General features: G+C 46.7%; 1 protein-coding gene across 3 annotated transcripts; it reads left to right on the top strand.

Annotated features, from left to right (window-relative positions):
• Positions 1 to 23: 23 nt before the first annotated feature.
• On the top strand, positions 24 to 21,672 carry Brd9 (bromodomain containing 9). 3 transcript variants are annotated; one of them, XM_057789706.1, is made up of 16 exons: positions 24 to 150; positions 723 to 937; positions 1,123 to 1,255; positions 2,672 to 2,732; positions 3,233 to 3,377; positions 4,004 to 4,114; positions 4,678 to 4,790; positions 6,324 to 6,456; positions 9,296 to 9,371; positions 10,859 to 10,954; positions 12,590 to 12,722; positions 13,428 to 13,539; positions 14,659 to 14,697; positions 15,476 to 15,575; positions 17,615 to 17,782; positions 21,041 to 21,672. In XM_057789706.1, the coding sequence occupies exons 1-16, from the start codon at positions 99 to 101 to the stop codon at positions 21,139 to 21,141; spliced, it is 1,788 nt and encodes a 595-aa protein (XP_057645689.1). In that variant the 5' UTR covers positions 24 to 98; the 3' UTR covers positions 21,142 to 21,672. The 3 variants fall into 3 exon arrangements, with proteins under 3 accessions (XP_057645689.1, XP_057645687.1, XP_057645686.1); XM_057789704.1 differs by having other exon boundaries at positions 4,675 to 4,790; XM_057789703.1 differs by having other exon boundaries at positions 4,615 to 4,790.
• Positions 21,673 to 22,842: the final 1,170 nt, after the last annotated feature.

The following is a 22,842-nucleotide window of genomic DNA, read 5'->3' as shown; positions in this document are numbered from 1 at the left end:
ACCCGGAAGTGTTCCGCGGGGGCGAAGGGGCCACTTCCGACTGGCGCAGGTCGGGCTACGGGCAGCCGCTTCTCCTCGGATCCTCTGCGACCGCAGCCATGGGCAAGAAGCACAAGAAGCACAAGGCGGAGTGGCGCTCGTCGTACGAAGGTCTGGAGCCCGCGGGCGGGGTCAGGGCTGCGGGGACCGGCGGGGACGGGGTTCCAAGGGAAGGGCGTGGTCTGCGCTGGGCGGGGCTGTAGAGGAGGGGCCTGAGGCGGGCGGGGTCCTGTGAGCGGGATGGGCTTAAAGTCGGGTCGCAGACATTCGTGGGAGGGTGCAGGGGTTGCCCTGGTGGAGGGCACCAGCTGCGTTTCCTAGGTCACAGGGTGAGGCCATCGGCTTCTCGGGTCCTGTGGCCTCTCTGGATCTCCTCTCTGGTACCAGGAAGACCCACAGCAAAAAGAGGGGCTTCCACAAAGGAACTGGGGTCTTGGGTCCTAAGTCGTGGTGATGCACTTTCTCCTGGTAGGATCGATGCTCTGAGTACTTTCAGTAGTGATTATGTGGTTTGAAAGGACCGAACACAGCCCTTTCAGTTTGAGAGTCCATCTTTTCCCATGGTTTTGACAACCCCCTGCTGCTTAGATTTATCAAGACCAGACACCTACCCTTGTGACACCCACAGGGGCGCGGTAGTCCCACCTAGAATTTTGCAAGTTTGACTCACGATCTGTGTGCAGATTACACGGACACACCACTGGAGAAGCCTCTGAAGCTAGTGCTCAAGGTGGGAGGAAGCGAAGTGACGGAACTTTCAGGATCTGGCCACGACTCCAGCTACTATGATGATAGGTCAGACCATGAGCGGGAGAGACACAAAGAAAAGAAGAAGAAAAAGAAGAAGAAGTCAGAGAAGGAAAAGCACCTCGATGAGGAGGAGAGAAGGAAGCGGAAGGTAAAGGTGCAATGGCCTGTGATGGGGATGCTAGTGATGCCTAGGCCAGTGCTGCAGTCCGAGTGTATTCTCTGTAGAAATGGGTCTTCTCCCCAGTCCGCAAAAGGCAGAGGTGTGCAGGGCCTAGAGTACCAGTCTAAAAGAGCTCGTGCTGTCCTCTGGCCTCTGTTCTTTGCTACTCACAGGAAGAGAAAAAGCGGAAGCGGGAGAAGGAGCACTGCGACTCAGAGGGGGAGGCTGATGCCTTCGACCCTGGGAAGAAGGTGGAGGTGGAGCCACCCCCAGATCGACCAGTGAGAGCCTGCCGAACACAGCCAGGCAAGACCCTGCCCCTGGACATGTTTTATGTCCTGTCCGTAGTATGACTATCCACTTGTTGGGGGTGTTTAATAACAGAAGCACAGATGTCATAGAGACCAACTGGATGTGTCCCACAAAACCTACAGTATTGTTTTTGTCTTTTTGAGACAGAATTTCTTTATGTAGCCCTGACTGTCCTGAAACTTGCTTTGTAGACCAGGCTGGCCTCAAACTCAGAGATCTGCCTGCCTCTGCCTCCTGAGTGCTGGGATTAAAGGCGTGTGCCACCATTACCCAGCTTACAATATTTTTTATCTGGTTAAAGTTCACCAATTTTTAGTTTAGTAGTTTGGCTTTATTTGCTTTACTGTTCCAAACAGCACCATCAGTTTAGTGGCCCTTCATGAGTCACATAAGAAACACATGTAGAAACATGAGGTTTTCCCAACACAGGCTCTCATGGTAGGTCTGGAGTCACTTACAGTGACCTCAAGATGACATGTAGGAAGCCAGCAGGTCTTTGGGAAACTTCTGACCCGGGCATCCTGTGCCAGGGATGACATTCTATGGCATCTCAGTCTTAGGTTTTGGATTTCCCAGACTTCCTGTATAGGACTCCAGGAACTCTCTTTTCAAGTAAAAATGTCTCTTCCTACATGGAGAGAAACTGAGGAGATTGGGTGTCAGAGCATGGGTTATCAGGAAAGCTAATATTAAATCAGATTGTGATGGCTACAAAAGTCTGATGGCTACAGTCTGTGTGGTGATTTTTCTCTTCAGAATTTCGTCCTTTGACTACGGACTTGACGACCCCTGATTTATCGGGGCCCCTTGAGATATCTATTATGGTCCTTGTGGGAAAGAGTGCTATTTGCTAGTAACTCCCATCCCTGAGCAGAGCAGTTCACTCCTAGTAAATTTCCAGGAAACAACAATCAGGGCCTGTCTTCAAAGTGGCACAGTGCAGTCACTGCTGCTTTGGACATACCCTGGACAGTGAGGAACATTGCTGTCAGATTGACTGTGAGTTCAGAGACTTAGCTGATACCCACAGCCCTCATGAGGTCTGTATATTTTATGTCCCCCTGCTGTGCGGTGAGAACTAGGTACAGAGAAATGACGAGAAGTCTCAAGTGCAGTACTGACCAGGGAGTCCAGAATGAGCTCTTCCCACATACTTGCCTCTTTTATATCTCGTCTAGAAGACCAGCTTGGATTGTGATGGGAACTGAAAATAGCCGTGTGGGTCTTGAGATGTGCTGTGTATCCCTTTGCCAACCTGCCTGTGTTGAGGGAGCTGTGCCCAAGTTCTCAGTTCTTGCTTGGGCTTCAGATGCTGCAAAGGCCACAGGCAGATGATATGGAGATTTCTAGTGAAGGGAATGAGGTCTTGCTGTTTGATTTTATTTCCTTGCTTTCTCTTTATAAACTCAGCTGAGAATGAGAGCACACCCATCCAGAGGCTTCTGGAGCACTTCCTCCGTCAGCTGCAGAGGTAACCCCATGTCCACCTGTCATCTGTTACTCACGAGACAGACACTCTCCTTCTCTAGACGCTCCAAATCCCACCTCTCACCTCCTACCTCTATAGGATACTTCCCCCACTTTCTCCCCATCTTAAAACACTTTGAACCCTGAACCCCACCCACTACCACCACAAGATGTGTGACTTGACCTTCTCCAGGCACTCCCAGTCTAGCAGGCTGTGGGCACACTGGGTGCAGGCCGCACCTTCAGAGCCAGGAGCTTATGTGCTGCAATCCAGCCTGTCCCGTCTGAAGTTGGTGCCTGTCAGGGATATAACTGGGACAGTGTCTGTTGTGTGTAGAACACATGTTGGAACCCTAAAAGGTGTCTGTGCTTTCCCACTGATCTTTTAGGAAGCAAATTTGAAATTTAGTCAGCTATATAAATTTTTGGATTGTAAAAATTTTATATCACTTAGAAATTTAGACTTTAGAGTTTTTTTCATTTCGAAGATATCTTTGCTTTCAGAAAAGATCCTCATGGATTTTTTGCTTTTCCTGTCACGGATGCAATTGCTCCTGGTTATTCAATGATAATAAAACATCCCATGGACTTTGGCACAATGAAAGACAAGATCGTAGCCAACGAATATAAATCAGTCACAGAATTTAAGGTAAATAAGTTTTGCTTTCTGAAATAAGTTTGCACACATGTGTGTTCTTTCATGTGTGTGTGTTCATGTCCACTCACACAATGAACACTGTATATGTACCTCAAGTCATTTATTTATAACTTGTTCCAGATGTTTTATTTTATGTTTATGAGTGTGTCTGTGCACCAAATGTATGCCTGGAGCCTTTGGTGGTCAGAAGAGGGCGTGTAGTCTCCTGGAACTATAGTTACACGTAGTTGTGATGCAGAACCCCTCACTCTATTTCTCACTTCTGCTTAAAGAACAAGACATGTTGCTTTTTATTCCTATTTGTGTAGTGTTTCTACTATATAGGAAGAAGGCCTGGAGGAAAGAAGGGCTTAGAATATTTGTACAATCTTCTCATAAAATTTACATATTAATATACAAAAGAATATTGGAAACTTTGACCAAATTTTCACTGGGAAATTCCTCATGCAAATAAAAACTCATGGATCATTATGAAAATCTCTCTTGAGTTATTAAAAATCTGTCTTCCCAAGCTTGTCTTTTGTTGACTTCCATTCCTTTCCACTTGGCATCATTTGACAAGAATGGAGAACTTTGCTGTTACTTATATGGCAAATTCCTTGTCTTTTTCTTCTTAGGCAGATTTCAAATTAATGTGTGATAATGCGATGACCTACAATAGACCAGACACCGTGTACTACAAGTTAGCCAAGAAGATCCTGCATGCGGGCTTTAAGATGATGAGCAAAGTAAGAAACCCAGTAGAGCAATGGCAGTGAGCCGAAGTCTCCTAACTTTCTGTGCCTAACAGGCTCACAATGAATGACACGCTTCATCCATCCGCCACACCCAGGTGCTGACCCCTTGTGCACCTTCACACAGCTTAGAGGTGCCAGTATATGGGGCTGATGAAAAGTTCTGGATCTAGGTCAGTCTTGCTGGACCACAGCCAGCCTTTGGTTTTACTTTGTGGCCCAGCCTCACTGACCCTCGACGGTCATTCCAAGTGTAAGCCAGGCTGTACAAGCCTCACATAGGCAGGCGGCACTTGCTGGGCTCCACCATTCTCTCACCACCATCTCTGGGCCATACCTTGAACGCTGAGCCCTCGCAACCATTCCCGCTGCAGCGTCTGGGAAGGTGGCGATTAGGCCAGGTGAGGCCGTGGCCATCCCATGCCATCCCATCGTCACGGCTCCGTGGCTAAGGGAGAGGTAAAGTCCTGCTGCTCTGTCCTTTCTGATTCTAGGAGCGGCTGTTAGCTTTGAAGCGCAGCATGTCGTTTATGCAGGACATGGATTTCTCTCAGCAGGCAGCTCTCTTGGGCAGTGAAGACCCAGCAGTTGAGGAACCTGTTCCTGAGGTTGTCCCAGTGCAAGTAGAAACCACCAAGAAATCCAAAAAGCCGAGTAGAGAAGTTATCAGGTAAGGCTTGTGGGACTGCTGCCTACAAGCAGGACAGCAGTGCTTTGCCCAACAAGGGCGATGGGGACCTGAGGAGCATCTCATCCTGGATGGAGGAACATGGTCTCTAAGGATTCTTGGGTTCTACAAGGCACCCCCTGGTGCAGCCCAGAGGCCTTAAACTGGATGCCTTCCTGGCTCTGGAACTCGAGGGAAATGGCCACCCTGTTCTACCTGCCCCCAAATGAGGTGATTCTGTCTCATAGCTGATACTAGCCTATCCCCTGTGTTTGCAGACTCTGGACTTTGAAGGGCACTCTCATGCCACTGTCACAGCTACTGATGAATGTGAGATGCAAGGGGGCTGAGACCACCCTCCTGTGTGTTAGCCACACGCACTGGGATCCACAGCCCATGTAGCTGTCCCTACAGTACATTTTTCCAGTTTGTCATTACTATATGATATGCATTCTGTTTGCTAATATTCATCCTTTTAGTGTATGCCCTTCATACATAGCATCGCTAATGACCTATGTTCTTACCTGTGCAGAGCACAGATGCGGTCTGGCCACCAGCACTCTCCATGAAACAAGTCTGTAAGCTGACTTCTGTGACGCTATAGGGAGATGGCCAGCTTGGTGATGAGCATCAGGAAGGTCAGGGTACTTCAGAAGTAGACAGAGCTTCCTGAAGCTTTTCTCCTGTCCATCAGGCCAGGGCTAACTAAGGGATCTTGAGAGAGGTTCCCTCTCAGCAGACAGCTCCTTCTGGTGCACTGCCCTTTGTCCTCTCTAGGGACACCTGCTGTCCTCATGTGTTCCTGGCCTCTCGGGTTGCCTCAGATTTGCAGAGTTTCTAGTTAGTGGCCGTGGTGTAGATGATCTTACCTCTAAGATTCTACCGTCATCTGTGGGTTCTATGACTTTTAGATATAATGAATACTTGTGGAGTTTTTCTCTGAATTATTAGATTTCAGAGTCTGAGTTTCTATACCGAAGTCCACCAAAGGCTCCAGATCATGCTTGACTGTCAATGCCAGTGCTATGGGACTCTGATAAGGGGCACCATTACCCCTGGGCTGAATTTCCAGAGAGCAGCTGTGTCGGTTATGGGGGCATCCTCTTTTTGCAACATCTCCTTAGCCATTTGTGCCAGGGCAGAGAGGAGCCTGTCTGCCTGTTTCTGTTGTCTTCAGGGGACAGACTAGCTCCACAACTGTTCCTTCTTGGGGAGCCCAGGGCTTCTTGTGACACTCCACACAGTGGGGACGTTGTCACATTTCCTTTAATACCTATGTAATTCCTGTCACTTTTTTTTTCTGTTTGTAAGAAGACAAGTGTCTCTGAGACGTGGGAAGCCTAAGGGATTCTATTTGGTCTGCATTTTTTTTTTTATTTCGGGTATAAGAACATGATTAGAACCCATAGGAAATGCTATGAGAAGTGGAGGGATTAAACTCGGCCCAGTACTTCTGCAAGGGAATCGTTCACAGAAGCTGCTGCTGGGAAGAAACGGGCAGTGCCTATGATGACATTTGGTTTTCATGCCTTACAGCTGCATGTTTGAGCCTGAAGGGAATGCCTGCAGCCTGACAGACAGCACTGCAGAGGAGCACGTGCTAGCCCTTGTAGAGCACGCAGCTGACGAGGCTCGGGACAGAATTAACCGGTTTCTCCCAGGTGGCAAGGTAGTATCTCTGGCCCTCCCCTGAGGGCCATGCCACTTGGCCTCAAACACTCAAGTCTTTGCAACCAGGTATCATCATCAAAACTGGGAGTACTAGGATCCGGCCAGAGTACCTCCTGGACGCCAGGGGTTCAGGCCAGAGCCAGATCAGCTCTTTGATTGTCTTTGTGTTATGTCCTCAGAGGGGTCTAAGATCACTATGCTGGCAGGTCTACCCTGAACATGGAATATGATATTTCCCACTACATCCAAGTTGGGTTGGGGCCACTGTGACTGACCCTATTGCTTAGGGGAGGCCTTGTTGGCCAAGCTTCCGTACAGGTAAAGCCCCCTTCATAGTAAGTATTTGTAGGTGTGGTGCCATTTGTGGTTCTTTTTGTGGGCCATTCGTAGATTATTGCTGCCATGTCTTAATGCAGCTATCTGCAGTCCTAGCTGTGGCAGAGGGATCCATCCAACTGTTACCTGCCTCTCTGTAGAGCAAGGTGCTACCACTCTTCCTTCCTAATACAAGATGCTCTGGTGCAGAGCACCTGTAGACGGTAACACAGCCCTGAAACAAGAGAAGGGCACATGGTAAGATGAGCCTGTTTTGTTTCACCAGACCTGACATAATCTGAATCTTACTATCTCAATGTAAGGTCTGTATTAACAGTAATCAGAAGTCAGAACGGGTACATCTTTTTCATAACAGGGTTTCTCTGTGGCTTTGGAGCCTGTCCTGTAACTAGCTCTTGTAGACCAGGCTGGCCTCGAACTCACAGAGATCCGCCTGCCTCAGCCTCCCAAGTGCTGGGATTAAAGGCGAGTGCCTCCACAGCCCGGCTCATATCAAGTTTCTTCATATCAAGTGTATTACATTTTAAATACTGAATGTTGAATTTTGGACCCTCCAATTATAGGAAATACTTTAAGCTAGTTAGTGGTATGGCTTAGTGGTAGAACTCTTGCCTACCCCACATAAGGCTTTATGTTCCTTCCCTAGCGTTACAAAAAGGAAAAATGAAACAAAACCCTATAAACACCTTAAAGCTAGTTTTGCCTGTTTGTTTGCTCTTGTAAATATGCCTGTTAAAGACTCAACATTTGCTGTGTGGCTTGCAAGAGGTTCTGTGGGTAGCATCACCCTATACTCCTGCTGTGTTCTGTGGGTAGCATTGCCCTATACTCCTGCTGTGGTGTTTCACCCCTGGAATTCGTCATTTCTCTGGGGAGCCATGGTTCCTCCAGTGGGAAATCTTATTTAGAAATGGGTATTGTCTTAGAGTTTCTGTTGCTGCATTGAAACACCACGACATAAAGCAAGTTGGGGAAGAAAGGGCTTATTTGGCTTATACTTCCATATTACTGTTCATTATTGAAGGAAGTCAAAAGCCTTTTTTCTTATAGAACCCAGAACTTCCAGCCCAGGGATGGTACCACCCACAATGGGCTGGGCCTTCCCACATTGATTACTAATTAAGAAAATCCCTTATAGCTGTATCTTTTGGAAGGGAGGTCTGGGAGAGTGGGGTGTTGAAGACTGGGTTTCTTTGTGTAGCCTTAACTGTCATGGAACTAGCTCTGTAGACCGGGCTAACCTCAAACTCACAGAGATCTGCCTATCTCTGCCTCCTGAGTACTGGGATTAAAAGTGTGTGCCACTACTTCCTGCTTACAGCTGGATCTTATGGAGGTATTTTCTTAATTGAGGTTTCCTCCTTTCAGATAACTCTAGCTTGTGTCAAGTTGACATAAAACTAACCAAGACAGATATCCATGTTGTAGGTAAAACACTGTCAGGTAGAGCCAGGAAATGTACCTGTGTGGATACAGATCATGTGTATATGCAGCTAAGAGTAACTATGTTGGTAACTGTTTGCATGTACTGAAATCTTTGCTGCCTGGTGAAACGTCCTGTTCCCTTCAATACCATGGCCACTCTTCCTTTTTAGTTTGTAGTACTGCACTGAGAAGCCTGGCCCTAATACCCTGGTATATTGTTGGTGTCCCCTATCCAGTATCTGCCTCCTCTCCTGCTTCTGCCCTACTTATGTTGCTCTCTGACATTCTCCCGGGGATATTTACAATCACAAGAACTTACTCTTGGGGGCTGGAGAGATGGCTCAGAGGTTAAGAGCACTGACTGCTCTTCCAAAGGTCCTGAGTTCAATTCCCAGCAACCACATGGTGGCTCACAACCATCTGTAATGGGGTCTGGTGTGCCCTCTTCTGGCCTGCAGGCGTACACACAGACAGAATATTGTATACATAATAAATAAATATTTAAAAAAAAAAAAAAGAACTTACTCTTTGTGCATCTGGCCAGTCCCCTGCACATTTCATCTGCACATGTATACCTTCCACACCCTTACATCCTGTCCCTGTATGAGACTGCGGGTGACGATAGGACATAGTCAAGGCCTTTTGTGGAAGATTTTTAATGGAATAATGTTCTCTGTCTACCTTAGAGATAGAGGTGTGGACCATGGACCTTATGGCATGATGCTTTTTACTTAGCTGGCATTCTTTCTCTTATTTTGTTCAGGCTTATTGGATGGTTTTTAATTTTGCTTCTGGGACAAGACTTTTATTTCAGAAACTCTTTGGGATGGGTCATGTGTCTAAGCAGTGCTTTGACCATATATAGGTGTCCTCGGTCATAATCAGGTTTATTTAATCATGAGCAGATAACATCAATCATAAGCACGCCAGTCTTCAATCCCTGGACGTGTGAGAGGGAGTCTCTGGTTCTTTCTCTTGGAGAAACTAGTAGAGAAGTGACTAGCACGTCATATGTCTCTAGTAGATAGCACAAGGTTTTCCCTGGGGGATGACACTTGGGTGCTGCTTCCTTGCAGATGGGGTACCTGAAGAAGCTTGGAGATGGAAGTCTACTCTACAGCGTGGTGAATGCAACTGAGCCTGATGCTGATGGTGGGTGCTTTGTCCTCTAAACTCTGTACATGCTCTGAGATGCAGCGCATGTATAACACATTCATATGTCACCACGACTGTTTATGAGATTGCAGGAGAGTTGTCTGCCTTCCCTCTTGTACATATCCTTGGTAGCATGTGTGTGCACAGTGGAGCCTATGTGTGTCATGAAAGGGGCCAGTATGTCATTGGACCTCCATTGGGTTACTCAGGGTGGTGATAGATTCTTAAGGACTGAATTTCATTGATGATGTAGGAAGGTTTCTTGAGTTCTATCAGAACTGCTTCCTCGTGAGCCAAGTGCAGACCTATGCACTTGAAGCTCAAAAGTATTTTGGAAGGAAGGCTGGATGATTGGGTCAGGGTAGGTCTTAGTGGAAACATGAATGCCACCGGGCACAGCAGCCTGGAGGGGTATTTCACTCATTGGAATATCTTGAGAAGGTAGTAGCTGTGCCTCTGACTGAGTCTCTGGGGTTGCAGGATGCCCACAGACACTCTTGGAAAGGGTGAGATACAGTGGTTGTTGGCTCATACTTACTGCTTTGCCTGAGTCTCTGTTGCACAGGTGGACATTTCCCTCAGCTCTTTGGCCTCTTGACAGCCTTCCTCCCAGCCCACAATCAACAGGTTGTTTCATTTTCTCTAGTGTACAGGATAGGCACTCTGATTTTAACTGTGAGTGGAAACAAATTTCTGTGGTCTTCAGGAGAAAGTAGATAAGGTAGCCCATACTTAGGCTAGAAAGTCAGTGTGGAAACTGAGGTTCCTGTCAGGAATGGAGAGTTGATTTGCATGTGAAAACCAGTGAGCAGATGTGTAACCAGAAGAGCATGTAGAGGATGGCCAGTAAGTGCTGGATAACATGTAGGAGTGGATGGAAGCGTGGCTGTCAGGATAGTCTACAGACATGACAAGGACAAGCATGCACCCATTCCTCCTTCCCCAGTACTGGGGTTATAAGCGTGCACCATTGTATACTTTTTTAAAGTACAGATGGGGAATTGAACTCAGAACTTCGTGCTTACAGGGCAGACACTTTGCCAATGGAACCATCTGTTTAGCTCCAGACATAATATTTTTTTCATGGTGTTGACTTTAGGGCAATTATAAAATCAAATTGAAATGGTGTTAGTTTTTAAAATTATATTGAAAAATTATATTAAAAAAATCTTTTTTTTTTAATTTTTTTTTTTTTTTTTATTTTTCGAGACAGGGTTTCTCCGTAGCTTTTGGTTCCTATCCTGGAGCTAGCTCTTGTAGACCAGGCTGGCCTCAAACTCACAGAGATCCGCCTGCCTCTGCCTCCCGAGTGCTGGGATTAAAGGCGTGCGCCACCACCGCCTGACTTAAAAAATCATTTTTAAATGGGCATTGTAAAGTCTTCATGTCCCTACCTCTCCCTGTCCAAGGTGCAATAGAGAACATGCTCATCGCTGCTGAGGCAAGCTGACTTGATTATTCCTCCTCTCCTGTGTCTTCTGCAGAGGAGGAGACACACCCTGTGGACCTGAGTTCACTGTCTAGCAAGTTGCTCCCAGGTTTTACGACACTGGGTTTTAAAGATGAAAGAAGAAGTAAAGGTAAGTACAGTGGCTGGCGGGTGAGAGCTCTCAGGACTGAAGGCCGGCTTGGCTGTCAGTAGGATGCTGAAGTTGCCAGTTCCTCTTCCATGATTTTCTTCATGTGACTGGGTTTAGATTTTTAAGACAAATGAAGTTTAGACCCATTAGAGTAGATGACTAAAGTCGAAGTTGGTGGAGAATTCCTGCTTTGCATTCTGCTCTCAACTGGTAGGGGTGAGTTCAGACTGAGCTCCTAAGCTTCCTCACACAGGCTGCCATCCATTCTCTCCCTCCACAGGAGCCTTGACTCAGGCTCCTGTTTGTCCTTACGGAGGGACTCGTTTCTTCCGTCAGGCTTACATTTGGAGGATGATGGAGCTGCCTGGCAGCCAAGAGACCTAGATGGACAAGGTGGTTGTGGGTGGCAACATGGATGAGGGAGGGGCCAGTATATTTGTGTTTGTGGGTTCTGTATTTATAATAAATCTACTAATGTGTTTGGGAATGTTTGTGGTTGTATATATGTGGTGGTATGTGTGCCAGACTTGCTTTGGTGTGTGGGTATCTGTATGCGCACAAGTATGTGCTGTAAGACTGGAGAGCATTCAGGCTGATGGTTCTCTGTGGGATCACTTCCTTTCTCTTGAAGGCACAGGAGCCATTCCTGGTCTGAGCCTAGATGTGCTTTGATGACATCTCTTCTGCCTTTACTCAAGTATAGAGGTGTTTAAAAACACGCACTTCAGCATGTTCCCCTTAGACTTGGCATTTCATTGTATTTCCTGTCTCTATATTCCAGACACATCATTTATTGCCCTTCTCTGTGTCATTGCTCTTGTTCTCCTTGTTGCTTCCTGCAGCCCTCACCTTTACTGTGGCTCAAGGTCACCTCTGCACCATAAGCTTTTACCATACTTCCTTATCCTATCACCTCAGTCCTGCACACCATCTGCTTTTCTTGGTGTTCACTCTTGGCACAGGGAAGCTTGGTACAGCCTCAGTAGAGGACTTTTTCTGCAATGACATTTTCTACATCTCCAGATATTAGAGACCAGCCTGCATTTGGACCCTCTGTGATGTGTGCTTCCATTTCAACCCATCACTTGTCATCGCTCACACTTTGCTTTTGAGATATTGCTTGTCTTTGGTTCTTAGCTCAGCAGTTTTGTCCCCAGGAGGCATTTGTGTTGCAGGGAAGAGAGTGTGCAGCTATTGTCCAACAGGAGAGAGAAGGAAACGCTGTAGCAGAGTGCAGGACACGGCATGACTTCTACCAGATTGAAAAGCACAGCCACGTAGACGTTATAACCCTGGGAAAGAGTGTATCCTGTGTGGTTCAGCTCCTGCTTCTGTCAGAGGGGTTCATGAACTGACTGGTTCCAAGAACCACTTCTGCTTGTCCATGCTCATCTCTACCTAAGGGTCGGTCTTTGCTTTGTGGCCCTTGGTCCAAGATGTGAAATGGCGTGCTAAGTAGACTCTGCAGTTATCCATGGGCAGTTCCTGCTACCGCATTTGTGCTCAAGCAGGAAGAAAAAGGAAGAAACCAGGCATGGGCTCAGGTTGAGATCACCTGGAAGGAAAAATGGCTGTAGCCATGCTGGCAGTACATTGAGCATGATTTCGACTTTCCCTCTGCTCCCTTCTCTTTAGTTACATTCCTCTCTAGTGCAAGTACTGCGCTTTCAATGCAGAACAACTCTGTGTTTGGGGACCTGAAATCAGATGAGATGGAACTTCTGTACTCGGCATATGGAGACGAGACTGGTGTGCAGTGTGCACTGAGGTAAGCCAGGTCACACGGATACGTGAGAACTGTTCCCTGATGAGCATTTTAAATTTTTTTTTTTGCCGGGCGGTGGTGGCGCACGCCTTTAATCCCAGCACTTGGGAGGCAGAGGCAGGCGGATCTCTGTGAGTTCGAGACCAGCCTGGTCTACAAGAGCTAGTTCCAGGACAGGCTCCAAAACCACAGAGAAACCCTGTCTCGAAAAAAGAAAAAAAAAAAAAAAACCCCAAAAAAAAAAAAAGAAAAGAAAATTTTATTTTTAAGCCAATATAGTCATATGATCCAGAAATCAAAGTGTACCAGAAGGTGTGCCCTGAGTCTTACCCCACCCCTCCATATCTGCCCACTACCACTTTTACATTCCATGCTGCCTGTACTTTTCAAATGTCAAGACTGGTGGATATAGACAGCCTTCTTTAGATAACTAGTACGTCTTAGGATTTTTTATGGATTGTGTACCTGCATGTGTTACTGCCTTTTTTTTTTTTTTTTTTGCCATGAGCCACTTTGAAAATTGTTTGAAAACGGTCAGTCCAGTCGTTCCCCCCCCCCCCAAACATATGTACCTGGGAAGCTCCCAGAGGACTGAGGAATGTTGGCAGTGGACATCTGGAATCAAAATCATTGTCACTGTTGGGGGTGGATCTTGAAATTGGAACGTGATGCTTTTTCAGCACATTCCCTCTAAGGGTTCTCTTCTAGCCTGCAGGAGTTCGTGAAGGATGCTGGGAGCTACAGCAAGAAAATGGTAGACGACCTCCTGGACCAAATCACAGGTGGAGATCACTCAAGGATGATCTTCCAGCTGAAGCAGGTAGGATTTGAAGTTGACGTACTTTTGTGGGCTCAGACTCTTGGTCCCACTCTTGGTGCTACTCTGGTGCAGAGAGCTGTCCAGCCCAGGCTTCAGCCCTACCCACGTGTACTTGGCTCCTGTTCTGGTTGCCATTCTTCACGTGTCTTTCTTTCCAGGCAAGACGTTAGCACAGGCCATTCATTTAAAACCTTTTTCTTATTACTTTGTGTCTGATGCACATATGAAGAAAAGAGGACAGATTTTGAGAGTCAGTTACCTTCTTCCACTGTGGAGTCTAGGGTCCAAACTCAGGTTCTCAGCTTGAGCAGCAAGTGCTTTTACCTGATGATGCGTTTTGCTGATCCAGCACAGGCCATTTCTAGCTACGGATTGTCTGGTATGGCAGGAAACTGCTCCATGTGTCCCTGAAGTGAGGCTGTGCTGCTGGGGAACTCTGGATTCATTGTCTAAGAGTTAGATGATTTCACATATATGGCCACAGTAAAAGTGGTGCTCAGTACTCAAGGTGTAATGCTAGAGGAATCTTCTGCAAGGAACAGATGGTAAAATAAAGGCCATATTTCTAATTAAAAGTTAGTGAAAATATTACATGGCCAAATCTATGGAAGTACATACCAAATGATCTTTTTTGAGGAATGTGCCTAAAAATAGGGTGTTTTTGAAGGCATGCTCTCCCCAGAGCACGGGACATGTAGCTCATCCCATTCCAGCAGTGCAGTTGATGTCTCTGCTGCCTCCATCAGTCCGCATCCAGTCTCAGGCACTTGGTCTTGTTCTAATCATCCAGGCCTGTTTTTCTCAAGCTGCCCATTTTTGTTTGTTTTAATAATTGGTTTTGATATAAAATTGGGAATCCTCTTACCCATATTCCCCTTCACCCCAGCCCCAGCATGGTATTGAACCCTTGGCTGAAATTGAATGAGTTGACCAGCTGTGGTCTAACTTCACTACCACCTGTGAAGAGCCCTGTAAAACCCCTGCTTCAGGTGTAGATGTAGTGAGGGTGTAATGAGCAGAACCCTAGGCAGCGAGCAAGCCACTGTTGGTGCAATGTAAGTGATCACCTTGTAATGGAAAACTGATGGCAAACTTGTGTCCTGTCTTGTTACTTGGCAGAGGAGGAGCATCCCCATGAGACCTGCAGATGATGTGAAGGTGGGTTTCCCCAGCATGTGCACAGAAGCTCAGCTTTCGGAGTTTGTGTGGTTACTAGTCATTGCAGTGAATGGCCAGCCTCTTGTCCTTCTGTCCAGGGGCTGCTAGTTGTTGAAGAGGGGCTTCAGTGGCTCTGCTTTGCAGTCATCTGCTTACCTTAGTGACCTGAACAGTGGGCTGTAATCTAAGCTCAGAGACAAGTTCAAAGCCATCAGCTAGGCACTGTCCTCAGGGAGGGTGGGGACCCTTTCCCCTTGTGACTTGGGCTTGTGCTGCAAAGTTTACTCACTGGCCAGCAGAGACCTGTGTACCGGAGGAGATTAAGTTCCCAGGGAATGCTGTGAGACCTTAGTATGAAGAAACGAGCAGAGGCTGGGTAACAGGAGCTCTCAGAGTCCTGGGAAACTGCAGTCTTACCCTTGCTAGAAGAGGAACCTTTGGTTTTGGAATCTGCCACATTGCTCCTGAAAAAGGTGGTGGTGATCCCTTGAGTTCCATGTGTTAACGAATTTCCTAAGAAGTTAGCAAAGGGTTGTTTACTCTTGGTAGAGAGGAAAGTTGTCAGAAGTGTGTTGATCTGACTAGGTCCCTGGACATTGGCATTTCTACTAATAATCTTGGATTCCATGTTCCTTGAACTGCAGCCTTTAGGATAGTGCTCATTTATATTACTTACTGTGAGGTGGCTCAAATTTAGCATATGCTGTTGATTTATACAGATGGCATTAGCTGACAATTGTGCTGTCTGTTTAATCAATATTTTTCTCATCTTCTGCAGGTTGGGGACCCACTAGGAGATAGTGGCCCTGTTCTGGATTTCATGTCAATGAAACCATACCCTGATGTCTCTCTGGATGTGTCCATGCTCAGCTCTCTGGGTGAGGCATCCTGGGCACTGTTTTATGTGCTCACCTGTGATGTGTGATGTAGTAAGAAAGCCTTGTTTGGTTTCTCTGTGCTCACAAACTGCCCTGGAAAATAACACAGCCAAGGAGAACCTGTGGGGTTAACTTACCACTAGTCAGAACAGGAAACACCCTGGGACTGTGGTTAGGGCCTAATTATACCCTCAACATATGGGATCAGATGCTGTCTCCAGGGGACAGTGTCAGAACTAGAGATTAGGACACCCATGTAATATCTGCTGGCTCCCTGTGAGTTAAAAGCCCAACTGAAGCTAGTGTCAGAAGAACTGTGCGGCTCAGTGGTAGAATGCTTGCTTAGCATGAGCAATGCCCTGGGTTCAATTCCCTTTACCAGAAATACCAAAACCAAACAAAACTCCAAACTAAACAAGCCACCAACAAAAAACACTTTTTTTTTAAGAGACTAGGAAATAAAACGTGTGTTTTCTTTGGATTCTCTTGGTCAGACTGCTATGCGTGGCTGAACAGAAATGACATCTGTCACCGACCCCGGGCAGGCTTGATGCTTGCCACTCTGAACAGAAGCTGCAATTAGCTCTGGCGGTGTACCCTGTGCTTTACCTCTTGCTCTGGTAGTGTCTCAGCACAGATGATGTTACCCTTGTCTTGGGAAGTCCCTCCTGAAGTTACACTTCTGCCTTCTAATACTCTAGTGTATTAGCGCTCTGCCTGCTGACTTATCTAAGCTGTTTGTACCCTTCCACCCCCATGGTTTGGGACATGTTTTCGTACTGCTTTATAGGTTTTTTTTATGGTGTCAGAGTTTATATCCTGGGTGCTGGACCTCAGGGACCATTTCCAGGGACACCTTTTGGTTTTTGTGTTTGTTTGTTTGTTTGGGGGGTTTTATTTGCTTTTAATGTTTTATTTTTGAAATATAATTACAAAATTTCTCCCTCTCGTTTCCTTTCTCTAGACCCTCTCATTTATTCATCTCCACTCTCTTTCAAATTCATGGCCTCTTTCTTTCACTAACTGTGCTTTTTTTGAGGAGGCATTGAGACAGGGCTTTTCTGTGTAACAATCCTAGATGTTCTGGAACTAGCTCTTGTAGACCAGGCTGGCCTCAAACTACAGAGATCCGTCTGCCTCTGCCTCTGGAGTGCTGGAATTAAAGGCGTGCGCCACCATTGCCTGACTTGCACTAACTGTTCTTACATGGGTATAATGAATGTGTATATACATATATATTCCTAAACATGACCTATTCAGTTCATATAATGTTAGCTGTATATATAATTTCAGGGCTGACCATTTAGCAGTGGACAACCAGCTGATGTTCTCTTCCCTGGGAAAGACCACCTCCCCACATTCCCAGCTTTCCTTAGTTGCCTGTAGTTCTTGGGGTTGAGGCCTCCTGGGCTTTTCCCTGTCTACTTTGGCATGACCGTTGGCATTGTATTGTATAGCCCACATTTGGGCAGTCATGTTGTTGAGACTGTGGGTACAGTTGCTATTATTATTAGGAGACACAATCTCCCCACATACTCCTTGATCCTCTCATTCTTAGTCTTTCTTCCTCCTCTTTCATGGTGTTCCTAAGGTCACTCTTAATACAGGGCAAAGGTGGGCTCCTAGCCCTTCTGGCTAAACTGTGTCCTTTCACAGGTTCAAGGTAGTTCTTTGGCTAAGACAAGTCAACACTGGGCCCTAGGCGTGGGATCTGGGTGGAGACCCTGCTCAGTGTACTTATTTGCGTACTCTGTCTGCATTCTCTGTTTATGGCCGGAGGCCAGCATCAGACAGACACATCTTTCCTGTTGACAAAGTTGTCCATAGTCTTGGTGCATTGGATGGCTGAGATTCAGCGTGGCATTCTGCTTGTGAGAGACACTGGGTGTGCTCCCTTGCCTACTACCAGCCCTGGCCTGTCTCAAATGGGGTTCTCTGCTGTGAGCTACTCCAGCAGTGATCTTACAGAACAGCTGTTCTGTGTCTGGTCTGTGTGTGCTGACGAAGCTTACCAGCATTGCATCATATTTGTCACATAGGGAAAGTGAAGAAGGAGCTGGACCACGATGAGAGCCACTTGAACTTGGACGAGACAACCAGGCTCCTGCAGGACTTGCACGAAGCACAAGCAGAGCGAGGAGGCTCCCGGCCATCCTCCAATCTCAGCTCTCTGTCCACTGCCTCTGAGAGGGAGCAGCACCCTCCAGGTAAGGGTCTCACACAGGCTAGTGGAGGGAGCCTGCACTGAGGTGAGGGATCGGGCCCACAGGGCCAGGATGGTGGCCTTCACCAGGGTTGTTTGTTGTTGTTCTGGGAGATCTCTACACCCTTGTGCATCTTGGGGAGGGGGCAGGATATTTGATTTTAATATATATTTGTTGCCACCTGTCCTTCCATTCCATATTTTTTCCTTGACTGTATCAACCAATGGAGTGTTCATTTTCTGTTGAGAGAGTGTGTAACCATCCCTGGTGAGGGGTTCTGTACTAGCACTCTGAGTATCCCAGCCCCATGTAGGATCTGAGATCTCTGTAGTTTCCTGAGCCTGTCGTATGAGTTTCCCAGATGTGGCACTGACAACAGGACAAAGAAGTGTAGCTTAGTGAACCAGTGAGTTTATGGGGTTTATAGGAGCACAGGTAAGTCGTTCCTCCTGTCTCTCCTTCCATGATGTTCCTTAAGCTTTGGAGTGAGTGAGATGATTATTTTCCTCCATCTGTTTCTGAGCATTGGACACTGTGCCACATCAGCAGTCTTTTTTATTCCTAAGAGCTGAGGCTGACAACAGCAGTGCTCTATGGCATAAACACAAATGTTTCGAAGGCAGATTGACAGACATATCCCCTCCATTTAACAAAGCAATAGTAGTTGCTTCCCTGCTGAGCCCTGTGACCTCCCCAGTCACTGGCTTTTGCCCTGGATCACAGAACTATATGTGAGTCTCTTCCTGCATTAATTCAATCAGAAAGTGCCAGGCATGGTAGCACACACCTTTAATCCCAGCACTCAGGAGGCAGAGGCAAGTGGATCTCCATGAATTCAAGGCCAACATGGTCTGTGTGGTGAGTTCCAGGATAATCAGAGCTACATAGAAAACCCTGTCTCAAAAGTGGGGGGTGGCTACAGTTTCAGAGGATTAGTCTGTGATCATCATGACAGGGAGTGTGGTAGAGCTGGTGGACAGGTAGTCTTGGCACTGGATCAATCAGCAGCTAAGAACTTACATCTTCATTCACAGGCACCAACCTCAACTCTGAGTGACAGACCTCCTCCAACAGGGCCACACCTCTAATCCTTTGCAAACAGTCCCACTGACTGAGGACCAAACGTTCAGACGTATGAGCCTATGGAGACCATTCTCATTCAAACCACCACACACAGCATGTTGGTACTGTGGCCGGCAGAGTCCATACCCAAGCAAGACTGCTGATGACAGTTCTCTCCTGAATAGTAGCTCACCTAACACCATCTAGCAGTATGAAAACCAATCGGCAGAAAGAGAGCTTGTAGCTCAGTCTCAGCCTGATTTTTCCATGTCCTGTAACAATAGTATGTGTGTCATCAGTAGTAGAGTTACTGTCTCATTCTGGCATGCAGCTAACAACAATACAGTGGCGAAAGCCTTTATGGTTTGAGGAGCCTCAGGGGCCTCCTCTCCAACAACTCAGGAAGTTAACCCACTCTGGGTTTTTCAAGTAAGAACCTTACAATTTTTGTCCAAGTTAGCTTTTCTATTGCTATGATAAAATACTAACCACAACTTGGTGTTGATCGTACATCATCTTAAATGTCTCAACATCAAGAGAAGCCAGGGCAGGAGCTCAAGGCAGGAATCTGGAGGCAGGAATTGAAGCAGAGACCATGGAGGACTTTTTCTGACTTGCTCAGCCACCTTCCTAATGCAGCCAGGCCCACCTGCCCAGGGTTGACAGCACCTGGTAGGCTCTGCCTTCCTACATCAGTTAACAATCAAGAAAATGCCCACAGACACGCCCACAAGCCATTCGAAGTTCCTTCTTCCCAAGGGACAGAAACTCACCAGCACAGAGCCTCATTCAGACTCTGGAACTGCTGCCTTCACCTTTTTCAGGTGCTTTTCCAAGTCTGTAAGGCACCAACCATTGCATAACAAAACCTTTTTATAGAATGGGAGCAAGATCTCTGAAGGCGTCCCACAGTCCACTCCAAACAAGTCCCAGTTGGTATTGGACAGCTAAAAGCAACTAAAAAGGAAACATCCTCAAGGTCTAGTACAGCACAACACAGCCTCATCATTTGTTTTTCCCCAGGACATCCCTTCTAGAGAGACCTCGTTTCCGTGAGCCATTAGCCCTGTTATCCTGGGGCAGTGCTGCCACCATAGGGCCACTGCATGTCACTGCCCCAGGGAGCCTTATTGGGCCAGCTTGTGTTGCTCATTCTGGCATCTGGCATTAGACCAAGGGAAATCAGGGCTGCACTCGACCTGCTATGCCTGCCCCTAGAACTAGATACCTAGTTATGACAGGTTCTGAGATAGCACCATAGCTCTTGTCTTCCCGTTGGCCACACTTCACTGTTGAAAGGAACGGAGCTGGGTTTAAAACAAACAAGAAAACCATCCCAAGTGTACTTCATTGCAGGAGAGAAATACATACAGTAAACTCTTGGAGGATAGTTACCCATCTCTAGGACAGCTTAATTTTTTTCATTTGAAGTTTTATCACTTATGTCTTTTATGAACTGTTGCTTAGGCTTTAAAGCCTTCCAGCAGTTTACCAACAGCGTCTGACTTTCTGTCGGTGTTTGTCCTTGTGAATTCTGACTTGACACAAATCTTATCCTGTTCGCCTTTGAGTGACATAGATAGACTCCTTTGTTTGCTTTTCTTTTTTCCCATCACCTCTTGATTGCTTTTGCACTTTAAATTTTACGTGCTGATACAAGTCCTTCCCACAACGGTCCCATCCCAGCATAGGACTCAGAAAAGCCATTATAGCTCCATATCAATCCTGAGATCTCTGCTCAGTCAACCTCTTAACTTTCCGGTGAACACGGCATCAAACACGGCCTCTTGCATGCCAGTTTCTTTGGTAATGTCTTTTCTCTGTGGTCTTCTAGTCCCTGGTATTTATTTGTAGGAACCTCAGCTAAAGATAACTAAGTCTGGCTAACACAGAGCAATGAGCTAGGCCTTTAGGAGCTGCTTTCCCTGGCCTCCGCTGCCATCTGTTCTCTTTTGACCTCTCGTGCTTCCTGAAGTATTCTGTGTACAGAATGAATCCTGATCTTTTCAAAGAAAGCCCAACTGCAGCTACCAGAAGAGAGACTAAGGTTTGGTTTTTATTCTGATCACCTTGTGATCATGGTATCAAGCAAAGTAGAGCCTTAGGAGGTTCATTTATCAATCAATCACAGATGTTGGTCTCATAAGCTTTGCAGATCTGTTTTGTGTTCTTAAATGCTGTGTTCTTTTAAACCTACAGGAAGTCCTTCTCGCCTTAGTGTTGGGGAGCAGCCGGATGTTACCCATGACCCTTATGAATTCCTTCAGTCTCCAGAACCTGCAGCTTCTGCCAAGAACTAACTTGTGGGCTTTCCATCTGTTTTATCTTTCTTTTTTTTTTTTTTCCAAGTTTTTTTTGATACACGTTTTTTTGTCACAAGACAGAAACTTTTGTCTCATCCTCTCTGGCATGTAGCAGCCTGAGGAAGATGGTGGTGTGTCTGTGCTGCCATGTCCACAGAAGAGGCCCAACAGCACCGAGTGATGTCCTCTAAGCTCTGAGAAGTGACAGTAGAACACGAGAGTGTTGTTCTCTTCTGAGCCCCAGAGACCGAGTGTGTTTATGATCAATCATAGTCATTCTGCATGAGTCCTGAACAGCTGTCCTGCAGTTCTTAGAGAGGAGCATGCAGAACAGGCCTTCAGGTAGCTTCTATTTTCTGTTTGGTCACTTGAGGATGGAGTTGTCTCCCTGACAAATAATGAACCACCCCACATTTTAGAATGAAGTATTCAGACCCATAAAATGTTTCAAAACTACCCATGTATTTGCTAAGTACCTGTTTGTATTTGCAAAATACACAAACATAGGTCCTAATAAAGAGATGCCAAAGGTGGTGACTCTGTGGTCATCTTGTCTGCTGTGATGGTGGGGACACCTTTTGTGTCCTGTAGACCAGCTAGACATCCTGCTCCTTTTTGGGAATAGAAGAGCAAAGAAGACCCCACCTACACAGGCCAGCTGCAGATGGAAGTTGAGTTTCCAGGGGAGACGGGCTGTGACTGGAAGGGTACAGCAGGTGGCATTCCTGGCATGCGCAAGCGGCTGGAAGCAACAGTGGTCTATGGGAGTCCTTGAGATTTGCCAGTCATTAGCAAAGGACAGATCATCTCACATCTGGATAAAGCATTAGTTAAGTGGTAGCTGAGTCTAGTCTGCCCCAGGAGCAGCACTTGTTAAAGTCTGCCTGCTTCCTAGGACCAATATGTCTTGTCTTGAGACTGCCACCTCTCTGTTCAGCCTAACTTAGTTCTGGGCCAGTGCCCCCACTGGGAGGGAGACTGGAAAGGTTGGTTCTGGTCTGTAGCATAATGTGATGGACTGTGCTACTCCAGTCATGAGGCTCCCAGGCCTAGGCAAACTTAGAGGAACAGAGCTTCTCTTCAGGGTCTCTTTCTCACTGGTACACTCACATGACCAAGGTGGCCTCCGCGTAGTGAGGTAAAATGGGAGCCTGGGCTAGCAAAGGGCATCTGTACTGCACGCTGGAGGTCCATGTCCTATGGTCCTCACCGTAGCAGTATTACTATACAGGAGCCTTGGGAGATGCTGAGGTACAGGGTAGGCATTCAACCACCTTTTCAGAAGAAAGGAAGAAAAACAATTCAGTGTCTTCACTGTTGAAAGACATTTTATCTTTAATTTGGTGAAGTTAACAGCATAAATCTAAACCACTTACCATTTAAATCATATAACTCATTTGGTAGATTTATTTTGTTATGCAGCCACTACTCCCGTTAAGTTTCAGAGCATTTCCACCACCCTACAAATGAACTCCGTGCTCACTGAGGTCACCAGCTCATGCTCTGGATTCACCAGTTCTGGGTATTCCGCAATAGTGGGGTCTCGTATTTGCCTTTCACTGTATATCTTGGAATCCAACCTTAGGTGACCTCTCCTCACCCGATACTGCAGCTTGGCCACTGCTCAGTCTTAGGTACTGGAGAGGCCCTGGAAGCCAGACATTCCTGGCCAAACTCAAAACTCATCATAACAGCTAA

This window comes from Chionomys nivalis, chromosome 15 (genome assembly GCF_950005125.1).
Source record: "Chionomys nivalis chromosome 15, mChiNiv1.1, whole genome shotgun sequence".
Lineage (NCBI taxonomy): Eukaryota > Metazoa > Chordata > Mammalia > Rodentia > Cricetidae > Chionomys > Chionomys nivalis.
Note: the sequence above shows the minus strand (reverse complement) of the source record. Positions and strands in the feature narration are given on the sequence as shown.